Source organism: Bactrocera oleae, chromosome 5 (assembly GCF_042242935.1).
Source record: "Bactrocera oleae isolate idBacOlea1 chromosome 5, idBacOlea1, whole genome shotgun sequence".
NCBI lineage: Eukaryota > Metazoa > Arthropoda > Insecta > Diptera > Tephritidae > Bactrocera > Bactrocera oleae.
In genome coordinates, this window is record NC_091539.1 from 5,644,996 (window position 1) to 5,658,153 (window position 13,158).

At 35.3% G+C, this 13,158-nt stretch overlaps 6 protein-coding genes across 8 annotated transcripts; 3 read left to right on the forward strand and 3 right to left on the reverse strand.

Annotated features, from left to right (window-relative positions):
• Positions 1-153: 153 nt before the first annotated feature.
• LOC106619315 (protein SMG9) lies at positions 154-2,002 on the reverse strand. The gene is made up of 3 exons (XM_014237359.3): positions 1,665-2,002; positions 540-1,608; positions 154-478 (listed from the first exon to the last, which is right to left on the reverse strand). The coding sequence occupies exons 1-3, from the start codon at positions 1,701-1,703 to the stop codon at positions 198-200; spliced, it is 1,389 nt and encodes a 462-aa protein (XP_014092834.2). The 5' UTR covers positions 1,704-2,002; the 3' UTR covers positions 154-197.
• Positions 2,003-2,039: 37 nt separating this feature from the next.
• LOC106619359 (protein KTI12 homolog) lies at positions 2,040-3,350 on the forward strand. The gene is made up of 3 exons (XM_014237418.3): positions 2,040-2,441; positions 2,496-2,836; positions 2,895-3,350. Exons 1-3 carry the CDS (start codon positions 2,177-2,179, stop codon positions 3,174-3,176), a joined length of 888 nt encoding a protein of 295 aa, XP_014092893.1. The 5' UTR covers positions 2,040-2,176; the 3' UTR covers positions 3,177-3,350.
• On the reverse strand, positions 3,329-7,029 carry LOC106619326 (carnosine N-methyltransferase). Of its 2 annotated transcripts, none has more exons than XM_014237369.3 (8): positions 6,922-7,029; positions 6,514-6,756; positions 5,742-5,994; positions 5,381-5,541; positions 5,167-5,307; positions 4,939-5,101; positions 4,552-4,646; positions 3,329-4,460 (listed from the first exon to the last, which is right to left on the reverse strand). In XM_014237369.3, exons 2-8 carry the CDS (start codon positions 6,669-6,671, stop codon positions 4,076-4,078), a joined length of 1,356 nt encoding a protein of 451 aa, XP_014092844.1. In that variant the 5' UTR covers positions 6,672-6,756; positions 6,922-7,029; the 3' UTR covers positions 3,329-4,075. The 2 variants fall into 2 exon arrangements, with proteins under 2 accessions (XP_014092844.1, XP_014092867.1); XM_014237392.3 differs by having other exon boundaries at positions 5,381-5,499; positions 6,922-7,028.
• Positions 7,030-7,289: 260 nt separating this feature from the next.
• Positions 7,290-10,130, forward strand: Smyd3 (SET and MYND domain containing, class 3). Of its 2 annotated transcripts, none has more exons than XM_014237340.3 (8): positions 7,290-7,621; positions 7,701-8,041; positions 8,102-8,343; positions 8,413-8,543; positions 9,014-9,190; positions 9,264-9,549; positions 9,607-9,769; positions 9,833-10,130. In XM_014237340.3, the coding sequence occupies exons 2-8, from the start codon at positions 7,776-7,778 to the stop codon at positions 10,038-10,040; spliced, it is 1,473 nt and encodes a 490-aa protein (XP_014092815.2). In that variant the 5' UTR covers positions 7,290-7,621; positions 7,701-7,775; the 3' UTR covers positions 10,041-10,130. The 2 variants fall into 2 exon arrangements, with proteins under 2 accessions (XP_014092815.2, XP_014092807.2); XM_014237332.3 differs by having other exon boundaries at positions 7,291-7,621; positions 7,736-8,041.
• A 912-nt stretch (positions 10,131-11,042) lies between these two features.
• Positions 11,043-12,450, forward strand: Torsin (torsin family member). The gene is made up of 4 exons (XM_014238222.3): positions 11,043-11,391; positions 11,448-11,716; positions 11,772-12,217; positions 12,280-12,450. Exons 1-4 carry the CDS (start codon positions 11,184-11,186, stop codon positions 12,404-12,406), a joined length of 1,050 nt encoding a protein of 349 aa, XP_014093697.1. The 5' UTR covers positions 11,043-11,183; the 3' UTR covers positions 12,407-12,450.
• mRpL30 (mitochondrial ribosomal protein L30) lies at positions 12,397-13,154 on the reverse strand. Its single transcript, XM_014238234.3, has 2 exons — positions 12,942-13,154; positions 12,397-12,881 (listed from the first exon to the last, which is right to left on the reverse strand). Exons 1-2 carry the CDS (start codon positions 13,067-13,069, stop codon positions 12,467-12,469), a joined length of 543 nt encoding a protein of 180 aa, XP_014093709.1. The 5' UTR covers positions 13,070-13,154; the 3' UTR covers positions 12,397-12,466.
• Positions 13,155-13,158: the final 4 nt, after the last annotated feature.

A 13,158-nucleotide genomic window follows, 5' to 3' on the forward strand; every position in this document is an offset into this window, starting at 1 on the left:
TCAATTTTGGGAATTCATCATGATTCAAAATAATATATAATATAATTGAATCATGGTTGAATCATGGTTGAATCATGGATTTCATTTACAGTTTGTTTATGAGTGAAGTAAAGCTGTCAAGTCATATCTTACCGTTATGCTTAAAAGTCTTAATCATGGGAAACAGTCATTCATTTATTTATTTATTTATACATATTTTATTGCTCTCTCCAGTTTTCGTGCGTATCCTTAATATTGTTACTTTGACTGCCAATCTGAGCATTGCCCATCTCCAAATGTTTACGTTGAATTTCCTCATATGTATTAAAGAATTGTTGTGTGTCCTGTGTCACTTTGGTGAGCAGTTCAAACCAAATAGCTTCAGTTAGTTCGCTAGCGCCTGCATACATATCATTGCGTGGGGTCATGAAGACAAGTGCACGAAAATCGTCAATGATTTCATGCAGCGGTTTGTGAAATGTTGAGTTGTTACGATTTTCTAAACAAAAACACGCAAAATGGTAATCAAATAATTAATTAGTACAAATCATATATTTTACCGTCTACTTCAGGCAATAAGAATGTGTTTATTTGCCGCTCTCCTTCCGTTGGGCGAGTTCTCTTTTGCTTTTGCTGCTCGGCCGTTTGTCCCTTATATATACGCAATTGTGAATCCCTGAACAAAGCGCGCAACATACGATCCATACGCTCTTTTTGGTTTGTTGTGAAATCCTGTCGTTTTGCGCGATTCTTTACAAATAGCACATTAGGGAAGTAATTGCTGACGAATGGTTTATTATCATGTGATGGCTTCATAATTTCGGCAAATTGCAGTAATCGTATAAAATTCATATTAAAGTAGTCGTCTTGCACCACAATCAACAAATGACACACTGAAAGAAAACTTATGACCTGGCGTAGATCATCCAATTCATTGGTGGTCATGTCCTTACGGTAAGAATTGCACATTACCGGCGGGCTGTCAAGCAATATCAAACGATCGCCGGTGATAAACATATGTGTGGATTCGGTACGTGAACGCGCCGAACACTTATGCGGCTTTAATTTGGTTGGAAAGAAACTATCCTCTTCCACAAACAGTTTGGTGTAGTAATCATAGTTTATATCATCGTTGGCTAAAAGATTCATAATTGTTGATTTGCCAACACCTTGTGTACCTACCACGCCAACTACTAAAAAGTCCGTATTTCCTTTCATAAGTAATTTGCGCGTACTTGCATTTATTGCACCAGTTGAAGATATGACAGTTGCAGGACGTGTCATTTGTGGCAGCGGCTCGATTATCTGCACATTCGTTGCTGAATTTACATCATTTACAGACACATTTGTTTGTTGTACTTGCTGGTGCAGCTGGTCTTTAGTTGTAACTGGACTCACGCCACTTAAACCCGGACTTTGCGCTACTTCACTACGTGTGACAATAATTGTTTTTAGTGGCGCTGTACTTGCATTTGCTGATGTCTCTGCCACCTCTACATCATCTCTGGCATCCCCGCGTGATTTAAGTAATATTTTTGGTTGCATTTCTGCGTCACCATTTCGACGTGCTGTTGAATCTTCTTCCACATTTCGTTTAGCCAATATTATAGGACGTTTATCTTCAGTTTGCTATTAAAAGTGATATTTAGTTATAATGATGTGCAAAATATTATAAAAGAACATACCCTAACTCTGCGATAGCGTCTGCGTTTTCCGTCCGACATTATGACCGGTTACTTTATTTATTGCAGCTTATTATATCTATAATCCCTTCGAAAAAGCCTAAACTCAGATGTGAAGTCAACTAAACAAATTTATTTGCAGTGTCGTAGGCATGGCAATATTAACTGAGGTTCAAACACATAAAAAATATTGCAATATTCCAAATATGCAACATATAGGAAATTATTTTGCAATAAAAAACAACTCAATAACTAAACGTTTACCTTTACATTTACAATTTACTTTATATAGGTAATATCTTGCACATTTGTATAAATACGGCGCCTATAAAAAGTGTTAAGACACTACGCCCTTGCTTTCATTATCAGCTGTTCAGTTTCCACACGCATGTAAACAATTGCGAACTCACCACGACTGGAAAACGCGGTGCAGGTTTTCCTCTTATTTTTAATAAATTTGCTATTTATTAGTGCATAAATATAAAGTTAGTTAATTTATTTAAATACGCTTAACTATGCCTATGATAGTCATATCCGGTTTACCGTCCAGTGGTAAAACAACTCGTGCAAAAGACCTGCAGAAATACTTTTCTGATAAAGGAAAGAAGGTGCACTTCATCTCGGAGAATATCTCTATAGCTAATGCAGGTTTTGCGAAAAATGATTATTTCGCTGATTCACAAAAGGAAAAACAAGTGCGTAGCGATATCAAGTCAGAAGCGCTACGACTACTTAATAAAGACGACGTAGTCATTGTGGATGCGGGCAATTACATTAAAGGTATACAAGCATGAATCTTGTACAAATATTTTATATATCTGAGCGTGTTTGTAGGCTATCGCTACGAGTTGTTCTGCGCGACAAAGGCTGCACGCAGTACGCAATGCACACTCTTCTGCGGCATACAAGAGGCACGCGCCTGGGAGTTCAATCAGCAACGAACAGGTGAAGATGTGGTGCCAAGTGCGTCGAACAATACAACAGATAACTCTAATGTGCCATATACGCGCGAGATATTCGATGCGCTCTGTATGCGCTTCGAAGAGCCACACGGCAATTGTCGTTGGGATAGTCCACTATTTGTAGTGTTCCCAGACGATACACTTGAATTTGAAGCCATCTATGGTGCGCTGTATGAATCAAAACCATTACCGCCGAATCAAAGCACGCAAAATGTAAGTTCGGCAAACAAAAAAATATATATTTTTAATTTGGTATTTAAAAACCTCTTAGCCGCCACTAAGTGCTACGAATTATCTCTTTGAGCTGGATAAGTTAACGCAACAAATTATAGCGGACGTGTTGGCTGCGCGCAAAATCGGCAATACAGGTCCCGTGCCGGTCAAAGGTAGTCTGGTAAAAGTGGAAGTGCCAGCGGGTGTAAACGCTATACAGCTTAATCGTTTGCGTAGACAATTTCTTAACTATACCAAATTGCACCATGCCACCACAAGCACTTTAGATAAAGTGCCGCAATTGTTCGTGCAATTCCTCAATTCTAATTGTAATGAATAGCGTATGATTTAAACAAATTAGAAAATCGAAAATTTGATTTATGTATACGGAGTGACATTTAGTAATTGACAGCGTGGCTATGCATAATTTTGGTGATGTTTAACTCAGTTGTCTCCAGTTTGACAAACAAACTTTGCAAATAAAACAAACAATTTATTTTTTGCTATGCCGAAATATTTTCAACAACTGTTCCATTTATTTTTAACGTTATAAGTATTTTTTTGTTTTTGATTTATACAAAGTTGTCTTAATACAGGCGTTTTATCTAATTTATTACTACCGTTGTTGGATGCAAAATTAATTACAAATAAAACGTTTTCCATTTAACTTTATCAAATATGTATACATATGTATGTATGGTATATGCATAGCATAAGCAAAAAAAAACAGAAAATTACAAATCCTTTTCAATAGTTCGCAGTAAAAATGTTATCTTATCATTTTTCCAAAACTAGTATTATTAGTTTTTCGGCATCCGTCTGCCAAATAAAAATTGAAACGAAAATATATACTTCATATTGTTAATACTTTGCTTAAATAACTACAACTTTATTACGTTGGTGTGATAACTATGCATTTGTACCGTGTACAGTTTAAAAGAACTTAAAAACTTCATGTTCGAGAAATCAAATTTATTTGTTCAATCCGCCTAGAAGAGAGCCTACAAGTATTGGTAGTTATTTCCTCTAATTGGCAGTTGTAAGAACTCATAGCCATTCTAACATTTTGTTTAAATCTATTATATTGTCGGAAAATATGTTTCCGATTTATATGTATATAACTGTAAGTCTGTTTAAAAAGAAATTCTATAATTGCAAAATAACTAATAACTAATTATTAGGCAAGCTAGTACCCTGCATAATTTGTCGTCTCTGCTACTTAACAGCTGCAAAACAGTGCTATTGATGCTGGTAAGCATTTTTATAGCCATTGCTGTATATATCTACATAGTGATTATTTGTGTTGCTACTGCTATTACCGCCACAGCCGGACTCATCTATATCATCGTCGCGTTGCGACAAATCGTCGGTGTTGTCGATTGCATTTTCTGGTTTTCGACAAACCCAAAACAAGCTTTCGTATTCACTTTTTAGCATAGACTGTGGATTCTGTGCATATTTGGTGCGCATACCAGTCTGGCAACGCAGAAATTCAAAACCAACCATTTTTATGATTAACTCCAGGTTCTCGAAAGTTGGTTCAATACTATTTTCACCTTGTATATCGCTGAAATGGTAGAGTAGTGGACCCAAATTTACCCAAATACCGCCGGGTTTTAATATTCTGAAAATAAATAAATACCGCATACATACAACACATAAACATGCAAGAAACCGCTTAACAGGGCGAATTTCAGACGACAACAATTTCCTACCTAAAAATAGCTTCAATAAAGTCCACAATATTATTGCCACAGTCAATAAAGAAGCATGTCGCGACACAATCATAGCAGTTTGGCGTTTTGTAGACCTGCAAGTTATAAAAAAAAATATTTTAATAATTTATATACAACGTACATATGCACATAACAACTTGTAATTATATGTATACATATATAATTATATGTATAATTCTAAAGCGTTTCAGTGAAACTAATTATAAACTACTCACACGAGTATTACGCACGTATACGAGTATTTGCATACAAAATATGGTATTATTGAATTTAGCGTGTCTTTTTTTCAATTTCACTATTCTATATTATTGAAGTTCTGAGCTTCAAATAGCAATTTTACAGTTCAATCACATGTGATTAATATACCTCCAAGAAATCGCCCGCCGCTATCATTATATTGCCCTTCGGTGGATTTTTCGCCGGACAAATATCGGGAAAGCGTATAGGCGCCACCTGGTCGGCCATGCGCAAATTATTTACATATTGATGCACCCAGGGGTAGAGTGTGTATTTATTTTCCTCAGTGCAACTAGAAAAAAAATTCAAACGAGTTAGTACAAAAAAGTTAATTTCTGCTTGAAATATTGTACTTACAGATTTAAGACAAAATATGAGGCAATTAACATGAAATATGAAAATTCATTGCCTTCACATTCATAACCGCGGCAGGCAAGCTCGTAGGTTAGACGGCCAAGTCCGGCGCCAGGCACAAGAATTTTTATCTCGTTGAGTTCACTGAAAATGTGAAATAAAATGGCAAAAGCGTTGAGTATGATAATAATTGACATTTATATTAAGTTATATTTACAATTCGCCAGGCTTGAAGAATTCCTCAACCGCGTCGATGATTGGTTTGTATGACTGCTCACGTTCCTCTGCGCAGGCTGTACTCCAATCGCGCGCAATTAATTTTAATGTCGATTGGGCCTTTAAAATTTTAAAAGGTTCAACATCAGCTTGCTCTGTTGCCTGTGGCAAGTAAGTATTTGATATATACATAGTTTGCTATGGATGCAATTCACAAATTGCAATAAATGCTTTTCTGTGGTACTATTATATACCATTTCGAAACGCTAAACTACACGAAACTTAAATGACTTAGTTTAATTTAAAAAAAAAAATTGCTTAGGTATATACAGCACATGTAAACTCCATAAATAATTTCTTACGTGTTCCATATCTTGATGCCTTATTTTTGTAGTATGGCCATCACTGTCCTGCTGTATCAAATAATCAGATCCACCCATATCCATAAATCCAACATTGTCACGCAACATTTTCTTAATGACCTTTTGATTTTCATCAATGCAGTCTCTTATCACACGCAAATGATTGCGATATTTAACCAACATATCCTGATGACGTTTGGGAAGACTATTGAGGTAGCTTTCAGTCTTGTTTACGCGCGCATAGCAATATTTTCTACAAAAATAATACATATGTTAAACAAATTTTGTGAAATATTAGTATATTGAGCTAGCATTAATCAATAAGAATAACGGAATAGTAAGAAGCAGTTTATCTCTATCGCTGTTGCTGATATACGCTGGGCTAGAACTTATAATTGTTTGTACTTCCTGCTTATCGACTGCTTGCATTACTATTAGTAAGCATTTATGTAGTAGCGGCGTTTCTCCTAACTATATATCTATATATGCATACTAACGCTTATCACTTGACACATACGCTCATATAATGAAATCCAGACACATCATATTTTTTTTGTAGCAATTATGTTTTGTATATATGGTAGGGAAATGCTTCAAAGAACCAATGTGTATTGTTGTCATTATCATTAGCCGTTTTATACTCTTGGTTTTAACCTCGAAAATTCAATTATTTACATCATATCATAATTGGCACGCAACCCCAGCCAAATCATCACAGGGATTTATTAGGTGCATAGATGAACTAAAAATTCGTACATACATATATACTTACTGATAATAACGCAAGGCCGCTACAATTTTTTGCATATGCTTGCGATCTTCCTCCGCCTCTTCAAGATTGAGCATAGGCGGATCGGTAGCAAGTTTACTGCCGCTTGTATTTGTGGGAGAATGCTTTCTTGAGCTTGACGGCTGTTGAATATCACTCATGTTTGAACACGTTACTTGTAACACTTGAACTGCTCAAACTTTAAAGAAAACTGTTGATTTACGCAAAATGCTGACCCTACATATGCTAGGGAAGTAGTAAGTAATGTTGACAAAAATATATTATTCGTTAGGTGTTTATGGATATCAACTTTTTACAATACACTGGAACAAATCGAAAATTAAATACAAATTTGCCAATATACAAATATATAATTATTTTAATTAAGATAAACGCAAGAAAACTTAATACCGTTCAATATTACACCACACAATCAGCACCTGTAATTTCTCAACCCAAATAACTTCCAATGAAGAACAAAGACAGATGTGTTCTCGCACAATACAGAGTGCACACGTAAGAATATTTTCGTAATTGATTAATGTGAATATCCCCAATCATTATATTAAACAAGTTAAAGAGTTGTAATTTTTTTTAGTGTTTAATAAAAAGTGCTTATCTGAATTTTTACTAATCCGTTCGTTATAGTATTTTTACTTAATTTCACTAATCGAATGTTAATTGCAAATGTCTTCAATTATTTCAACCTTTTTATTATTTTTTTTTTTAACGGGACACCCTGTGTTTGTCGTAAATAAACAAAAACATTCCCCTCTCTACTTACCTGACCCGGTAAATCAGGTGTAAGGTTATTAAAAATAGATATATGTTCCATTTGTTTTTATTTTGAATTTTGATCTAGAATATTGTTTTTGAAGGAAAACATCTCTAAAATAGCTCAGGCTAATGCGTCAGCAGATTCCATGCAGACGTGCCCACTAAAAGATAGTGCACGAATGATTGACAAAACGGACAGCTTTTAAATAGAACATATTTTAAGTGGAATTTAATAAATTTTTATTTTTACTTACTTTCGAAATAAGATACTTTTTTTATAATACCGTGCTGAAATTGTGCTTAGTAGTGCAAGCCGAGTCTCTCGACATATCAGGTGAGTAACTATAACTCTCAAATACACTAATTCGGTATATCATTAAGTTAATTTAAATTGTATATAACTCATCATTAAGTTAATTTAAATTGTATATAACTCATATATCTTCAGTCGTCCGAAGACTCCTTGATTGCTAAGAACGTGAAAATCAATGCCAACTTTTTTACGCACGCAAGAGTGTGACAAGCTTTTAGTGGCTTTCCGCAGCGCAGAGCTACTGGCGTCAAACGCTTTAAAAGCTACTTCCGATATTAAATGCAGTGGGAGGTGCAATAAACAGGCGAATAGCAGTATGAAGTCCAATATAAGAAATGGCAAAGCCATTAAACGTGGCGATCGCCTGCTAACCGAAAAACCTTTTGTATTTGTGCTGCAATCCAGATATCGCAAAGAGCGTTGCGACAACTGCTTGCAATCGTAAGTGAGATGTCGTGCAATTGAAAGAGTAACAAGATCTCATAAATATTTTGTTTACAGTTGCAAAGTGCTGAAATGCGCCAACTGCCAATATGTGTATTACTGTAGTCGTGACTGCCAAATGCAAAGTTGGGTGCTGCATAAAATCGAATGTCCATTGCTGAAGCGCATTTATCCACGTAATGTGCCTGATGCCGCCCGCATGCTTTGTAAGCTAATCATAAAATTGGACAAAGGTGGCGATCTAGTGCGTGGTTATTACACAGAAACCTGCTCGCGACGCTTCCGTGATATGATGTCCCGTATGTTTCGAGTGTTTTGTTGTATGCAAAATATTCCAATAAATACATTATTTTTCACTCACGATACAGATTATGCCGAGATTAAGAATGATGAACGACGTCTAGAGCATTTGGAGTCTTTATATGGAGTGCTGCAGGAAATGATGGGTGACAGTGTTATCGTGCCAAATCTAACGGAATTGACAAGTCTCTATGGCAGGGTATGAATGAAATATAGTTGTCGTTAATTGCGCTTAAATACGTCAGGGATTTGTCTTTATAATTCATATAATTACTATGAGCAACTGTTGTTGTTGCTATTTTTACGTCATTACTGTTGCATTTCATCGTATTTGTAAATATTTATATATATATGTATAGATTTACTATATATTACTATACTATATTGAGTGAATGCCTCAACAAAGATTCATTTTGCTGGCAATTGGCCAAGAATTCGTAAAATGCGGAGCCATGCACTCGTCAAAAGTCACAAAAAGAAAAAATTGTAGCGGTAAAATTTGTCGAACACACAGCTGTGACGCTAATTAATTTACATGCTTGTTCATTAATAAACATTTTATTAGGGGGCCGAAACGAATACCAAAGATATTTGTGGAACACAAATGCACGCTTACAGCTTGGTTAAAATGATAAAAATTAGCGCTTAATTAATATATGTTTATTATAGTTAATCACAAATGGCTTCAGCATACTCGATCCCGAAATGAATTCAATTGCCACTGCAATTTATCTTGGTGTCTCAGTTACTGATCATAGTTGCAAACCAAATGCGGTTGCCACCTTTGAAGGTACTACGCTGCATATACATGCAATCGAAGATATCGAATGTTTGGATTGGTCCAAGGTTGAACAAATTGAACGGCTTTTTCAAAATGAATTTAGTTTTTAAATTATCAATTTACGCACTCTTCTTGCAGATCTTTATCAGCTATATAGATTTATTGAACACGCCGGCACAACGGCGGGCTGAACTGCAAGCAAATTACTATTTCTTCTGTATATGTGCAAAATGCACAAATACAGAAGAAACGCACGAAATGCTTGCAGCCGCTTGCGCCAATAAGAATTGTAATGAACTTTTGGATATAAATCTCAATAATTGCCCACGCTGTGACGCTGGCGTCAGCCCGAAACACCGCAATGCCTACAACGAAGCAATGACAATCACAAAAACACACTTGGAGAATATGAAGGATATTGCCTGTGAGTAGCGGCTATTGAATGTTGCATAAAATACAATATAAAAGTTAATTTTTTCAGATCTGGATGTGTGCAAATTATGCCTTGCTAAGCAAAAAGGGTTTCTGCATCCACTAAATGTTTGGCATTTAAAGACATTAGACGCGGCCTTTGAAGCCGCTATTGATGTTGCTAAGTGGGCAGAAGCTTTAGAGTTTGGCATGGAGCTCGTGCCAGGCTTTCGGTAAGAAGAATGTGGCATTATTTAAAATAATTCTCCATTTAATAACTATTGTTATATGCATAGCAAATATTATGGCGATTGGCATCCACTATTGGGTATGCTTCATTTGAAAATTGGAAAAATTCAATTGTATAAAAGTCAGCTAACAGCGGCAATAAACAATTTAAAGGAGGCGCAAAAAATATTACAAGTAACGCATGGTCTTGATCATAGCCTGATTCGTGATCAATTGCAACATATGCTAGCACAGGCCGTAACTGAAAGTGCATAACTTGTTACCATTTTTATGTAATTATGTACTTCATGTAATTTATTTCAAGTGTTTTGTAGCAAACGTAAAATAAAGAAATATTTTACAGTATTTTCTTCAGTGGTGGGTATTTAAACTATTTTCGTTGAGGAAAGAGAGCGCCGGTCTACGTATGATGTTTAATTTCTTCAGTTTTGTAATTAGCGGTTAATACGCTTGCACCTTCACCTTACCACAGCTCGCTGATTTATGCATCCGAGATATCTGAAGAAAAAATATTTGCGCGTACGATTTATTATTGATAAATGATATGTTGAAAAGATTTGAATTTATATAAAATAACCGAATTCTCCCAAGAATAGCGATTGACATTTGTAATTTCAAGAAATTTAGATGGTGAATTATTTAAATAGGCGAAAGCAGTGATGCATATCCTTATAAAATAAACAATAATTTTACATTCTCTGTTGAAACGACACGCTAAAAATTTAACGGGTCGGGTTTAGTATACCATCCCACGATTTCAGGGTTAAAAGGGGTATGGTTGGATAGAGGAGATTCTACAGATAAAGAATATATATAATTATAGCCGCCGGCAACTTATAGTTTTCGATTAAAATGCATTATATATATTATCATTGATCGTACATCGTCATCAATGAATGTACGGGTTTCTTGATTAATCGTCTACCTTGTAACTCACTCTTGAGTTCGGTCACAATTTATTGCTATACACTTATCTTTATTTCTAATTCGAACAACATAACACTTATTACTTTCCAACTTATTGTTTAAAGCTCAATTATTCGTTACACGGCAATATGCTAATTAGAACTGTGTTTTCTGCACAGTCCGGCAGCCCATAGATTGTTAACAAAATTTCGCTACTCGCACATTCTGGCAACTACGAATTTCGGTATCTAGTTGCTTCTAGCAGTTTAGCGTCGATTCTGATATTATCTGGCATTCGTGTTCGCCAAAATATTGTATTATGCGATGTGTATGTGGTGTAAGCTTTTGACACAGTGTGTGAATTAGTTTTTAGCCAACAAAGATCCCCAGTGTACATTTGAAGTCCGAATATTCATCAAAACCATACAGTTAAAAATTATTAATTTTTTTAAGACTTCACACTATAAATCAGATTATTATAGACTAAAGATAATGCATTTTTCACAAGTATTGTTTATATATTTATACGTTTTGGCTATAAGTTTTAAAGATGTTCACTGTTTCGTTGACCCGGTATCTTTGACCATTGGAGCCGGTGTTGGTCTCGGCGCACTAACTGGATTTGGGTTTTTAAAAGATCAAACCTATTGCCGATTAACCGAGTGTTGCAATGAGCGGAGTGTACCGGGGCATATTTACGGTAAGTTAATGAATCCATTTCGTGTATTCATTTGCGTAACTTTTCCGATATTTAAGAACTCAGAGAGATGATACGTAAGCGATTGTATGGTCAACACATTGTTAAGCAGCAATTGATATCAGCGTTAGAGGCGCATTTCAATCCTCAAATGTCGTCACGAAAACCATTGGTTATGAGTTTTCACGGCACACCGGGAACTGGTAAAAATTTTGTAGCTGATATGATTGCAGAGGCCTTATATGAGAAGGGATCAAAAAGTCGTTTTGTACATAAATATATGGGAAGATTAGAGTTTTCGGTGGAAAAAAATATTAAAAGCTATAATGTAAGTTAACGATAATTGTTGACAATAATTCAGCAAACTAATCTTTTTTAAACAGGAACGTATTTATAACGATGTGGTAATGGGCATTACAGATTGTCCCCGTTCATTATTTATTTTTGATGAAGTGGACAAAATGCCTGCCGGTGTTTTTGAATCGCTGGCATCCTTGGTGGACTATAATTCACTTCCTAACAAATTGGATGGCTCTAAAGCTATATTCATTTTTCTTTCAAATTTAGCTGGTGTACAAATATCTGATCAATTGGCAAAAATGTTAAAGAATGGTGAACTACGCGAAAATATTAAGTTAAGTTCATTCGAACAAATACTACAAAAAGCGTCTTACAACTTAGATGGTGGCTTTAAAAAAGCTGGTTTAATAGAGCAACATGTAATCGATCATTACATTCCATTTTTGCCACTTGAAAAGCATCATGTTCAGCAGTGCATATCAGCAGAATTTCTTAAATGGGGACGAACCCCCCAAAAGCAAGAGATAGAGTATGATTATATAAACATAAAGAAATAAAACAAATGTAATTTAACACTTCTTCTCGTTTTAGGAATATGCTTAAAGAAGTGATTACGTATGATCGCGGACATGGACTTTTTTCCACATCAGGTTGTAAAACCATAGAAAAGAAAGTAGCTACAGAAGTTTGGATTAAAAAACATCATAATGAAATTTGATTTAATTATTTATTTTTTAATAAAGTAATGGCATAACATGCTAATTTTTTTATTTTCTATTTACCACGGGTTCAGCCATTTCATGCGAGCATCACGTTTTAATAAATCTGTATCTAAACGTTTGGGGTCTGATTCAAATGCCTCAGCTGCTTCTAAACGTTCAACAACAGGACCTATCTCCTTCGTGACAATACATTCTCCATTTTCCTTGAGAACGGTGTGTTTAAGATCGTTCTCTGTTGGTTCACCATAAGGAAATTTGATGGGGGTAACTTTAATCAAATGCTTTATCTTCCACAACATAGCATTTACATCTGGTATATTTTTTACTACCGTGAAATCGCTCTGTTTCCCATCAAGCCCAAGATCCTTTAAAATGCGCTTCTCCCAAAAGGGGTTACCCTTAACGGGTTTCACACGTTGAACACGGAAAAGTTTTGCGGGTTCAATTGGTGGGTCTTCCTGTTCAGGGTTCCTATTAAAATACCCAAAAATCTTATTTCATATGCACACATATTGAAGAATGCATACTTACATTGGATAGTAAATGATTTTGCCGTATTTCTTGCCATCTTTATATAAGAATTTCTTATTGTGTTTGCCATAAGCTCGAAATGTTTGTTTTAATAAAGTAGCGTATTGTAAAAGTTTTTGTGCATCCATTATTATTTATTTAAAACAGAAAAATGCTCACAAAAATTCAATGCACAGCTGAAATGTGGTAAGGTTATGAAACCTGATGAGACAACAAA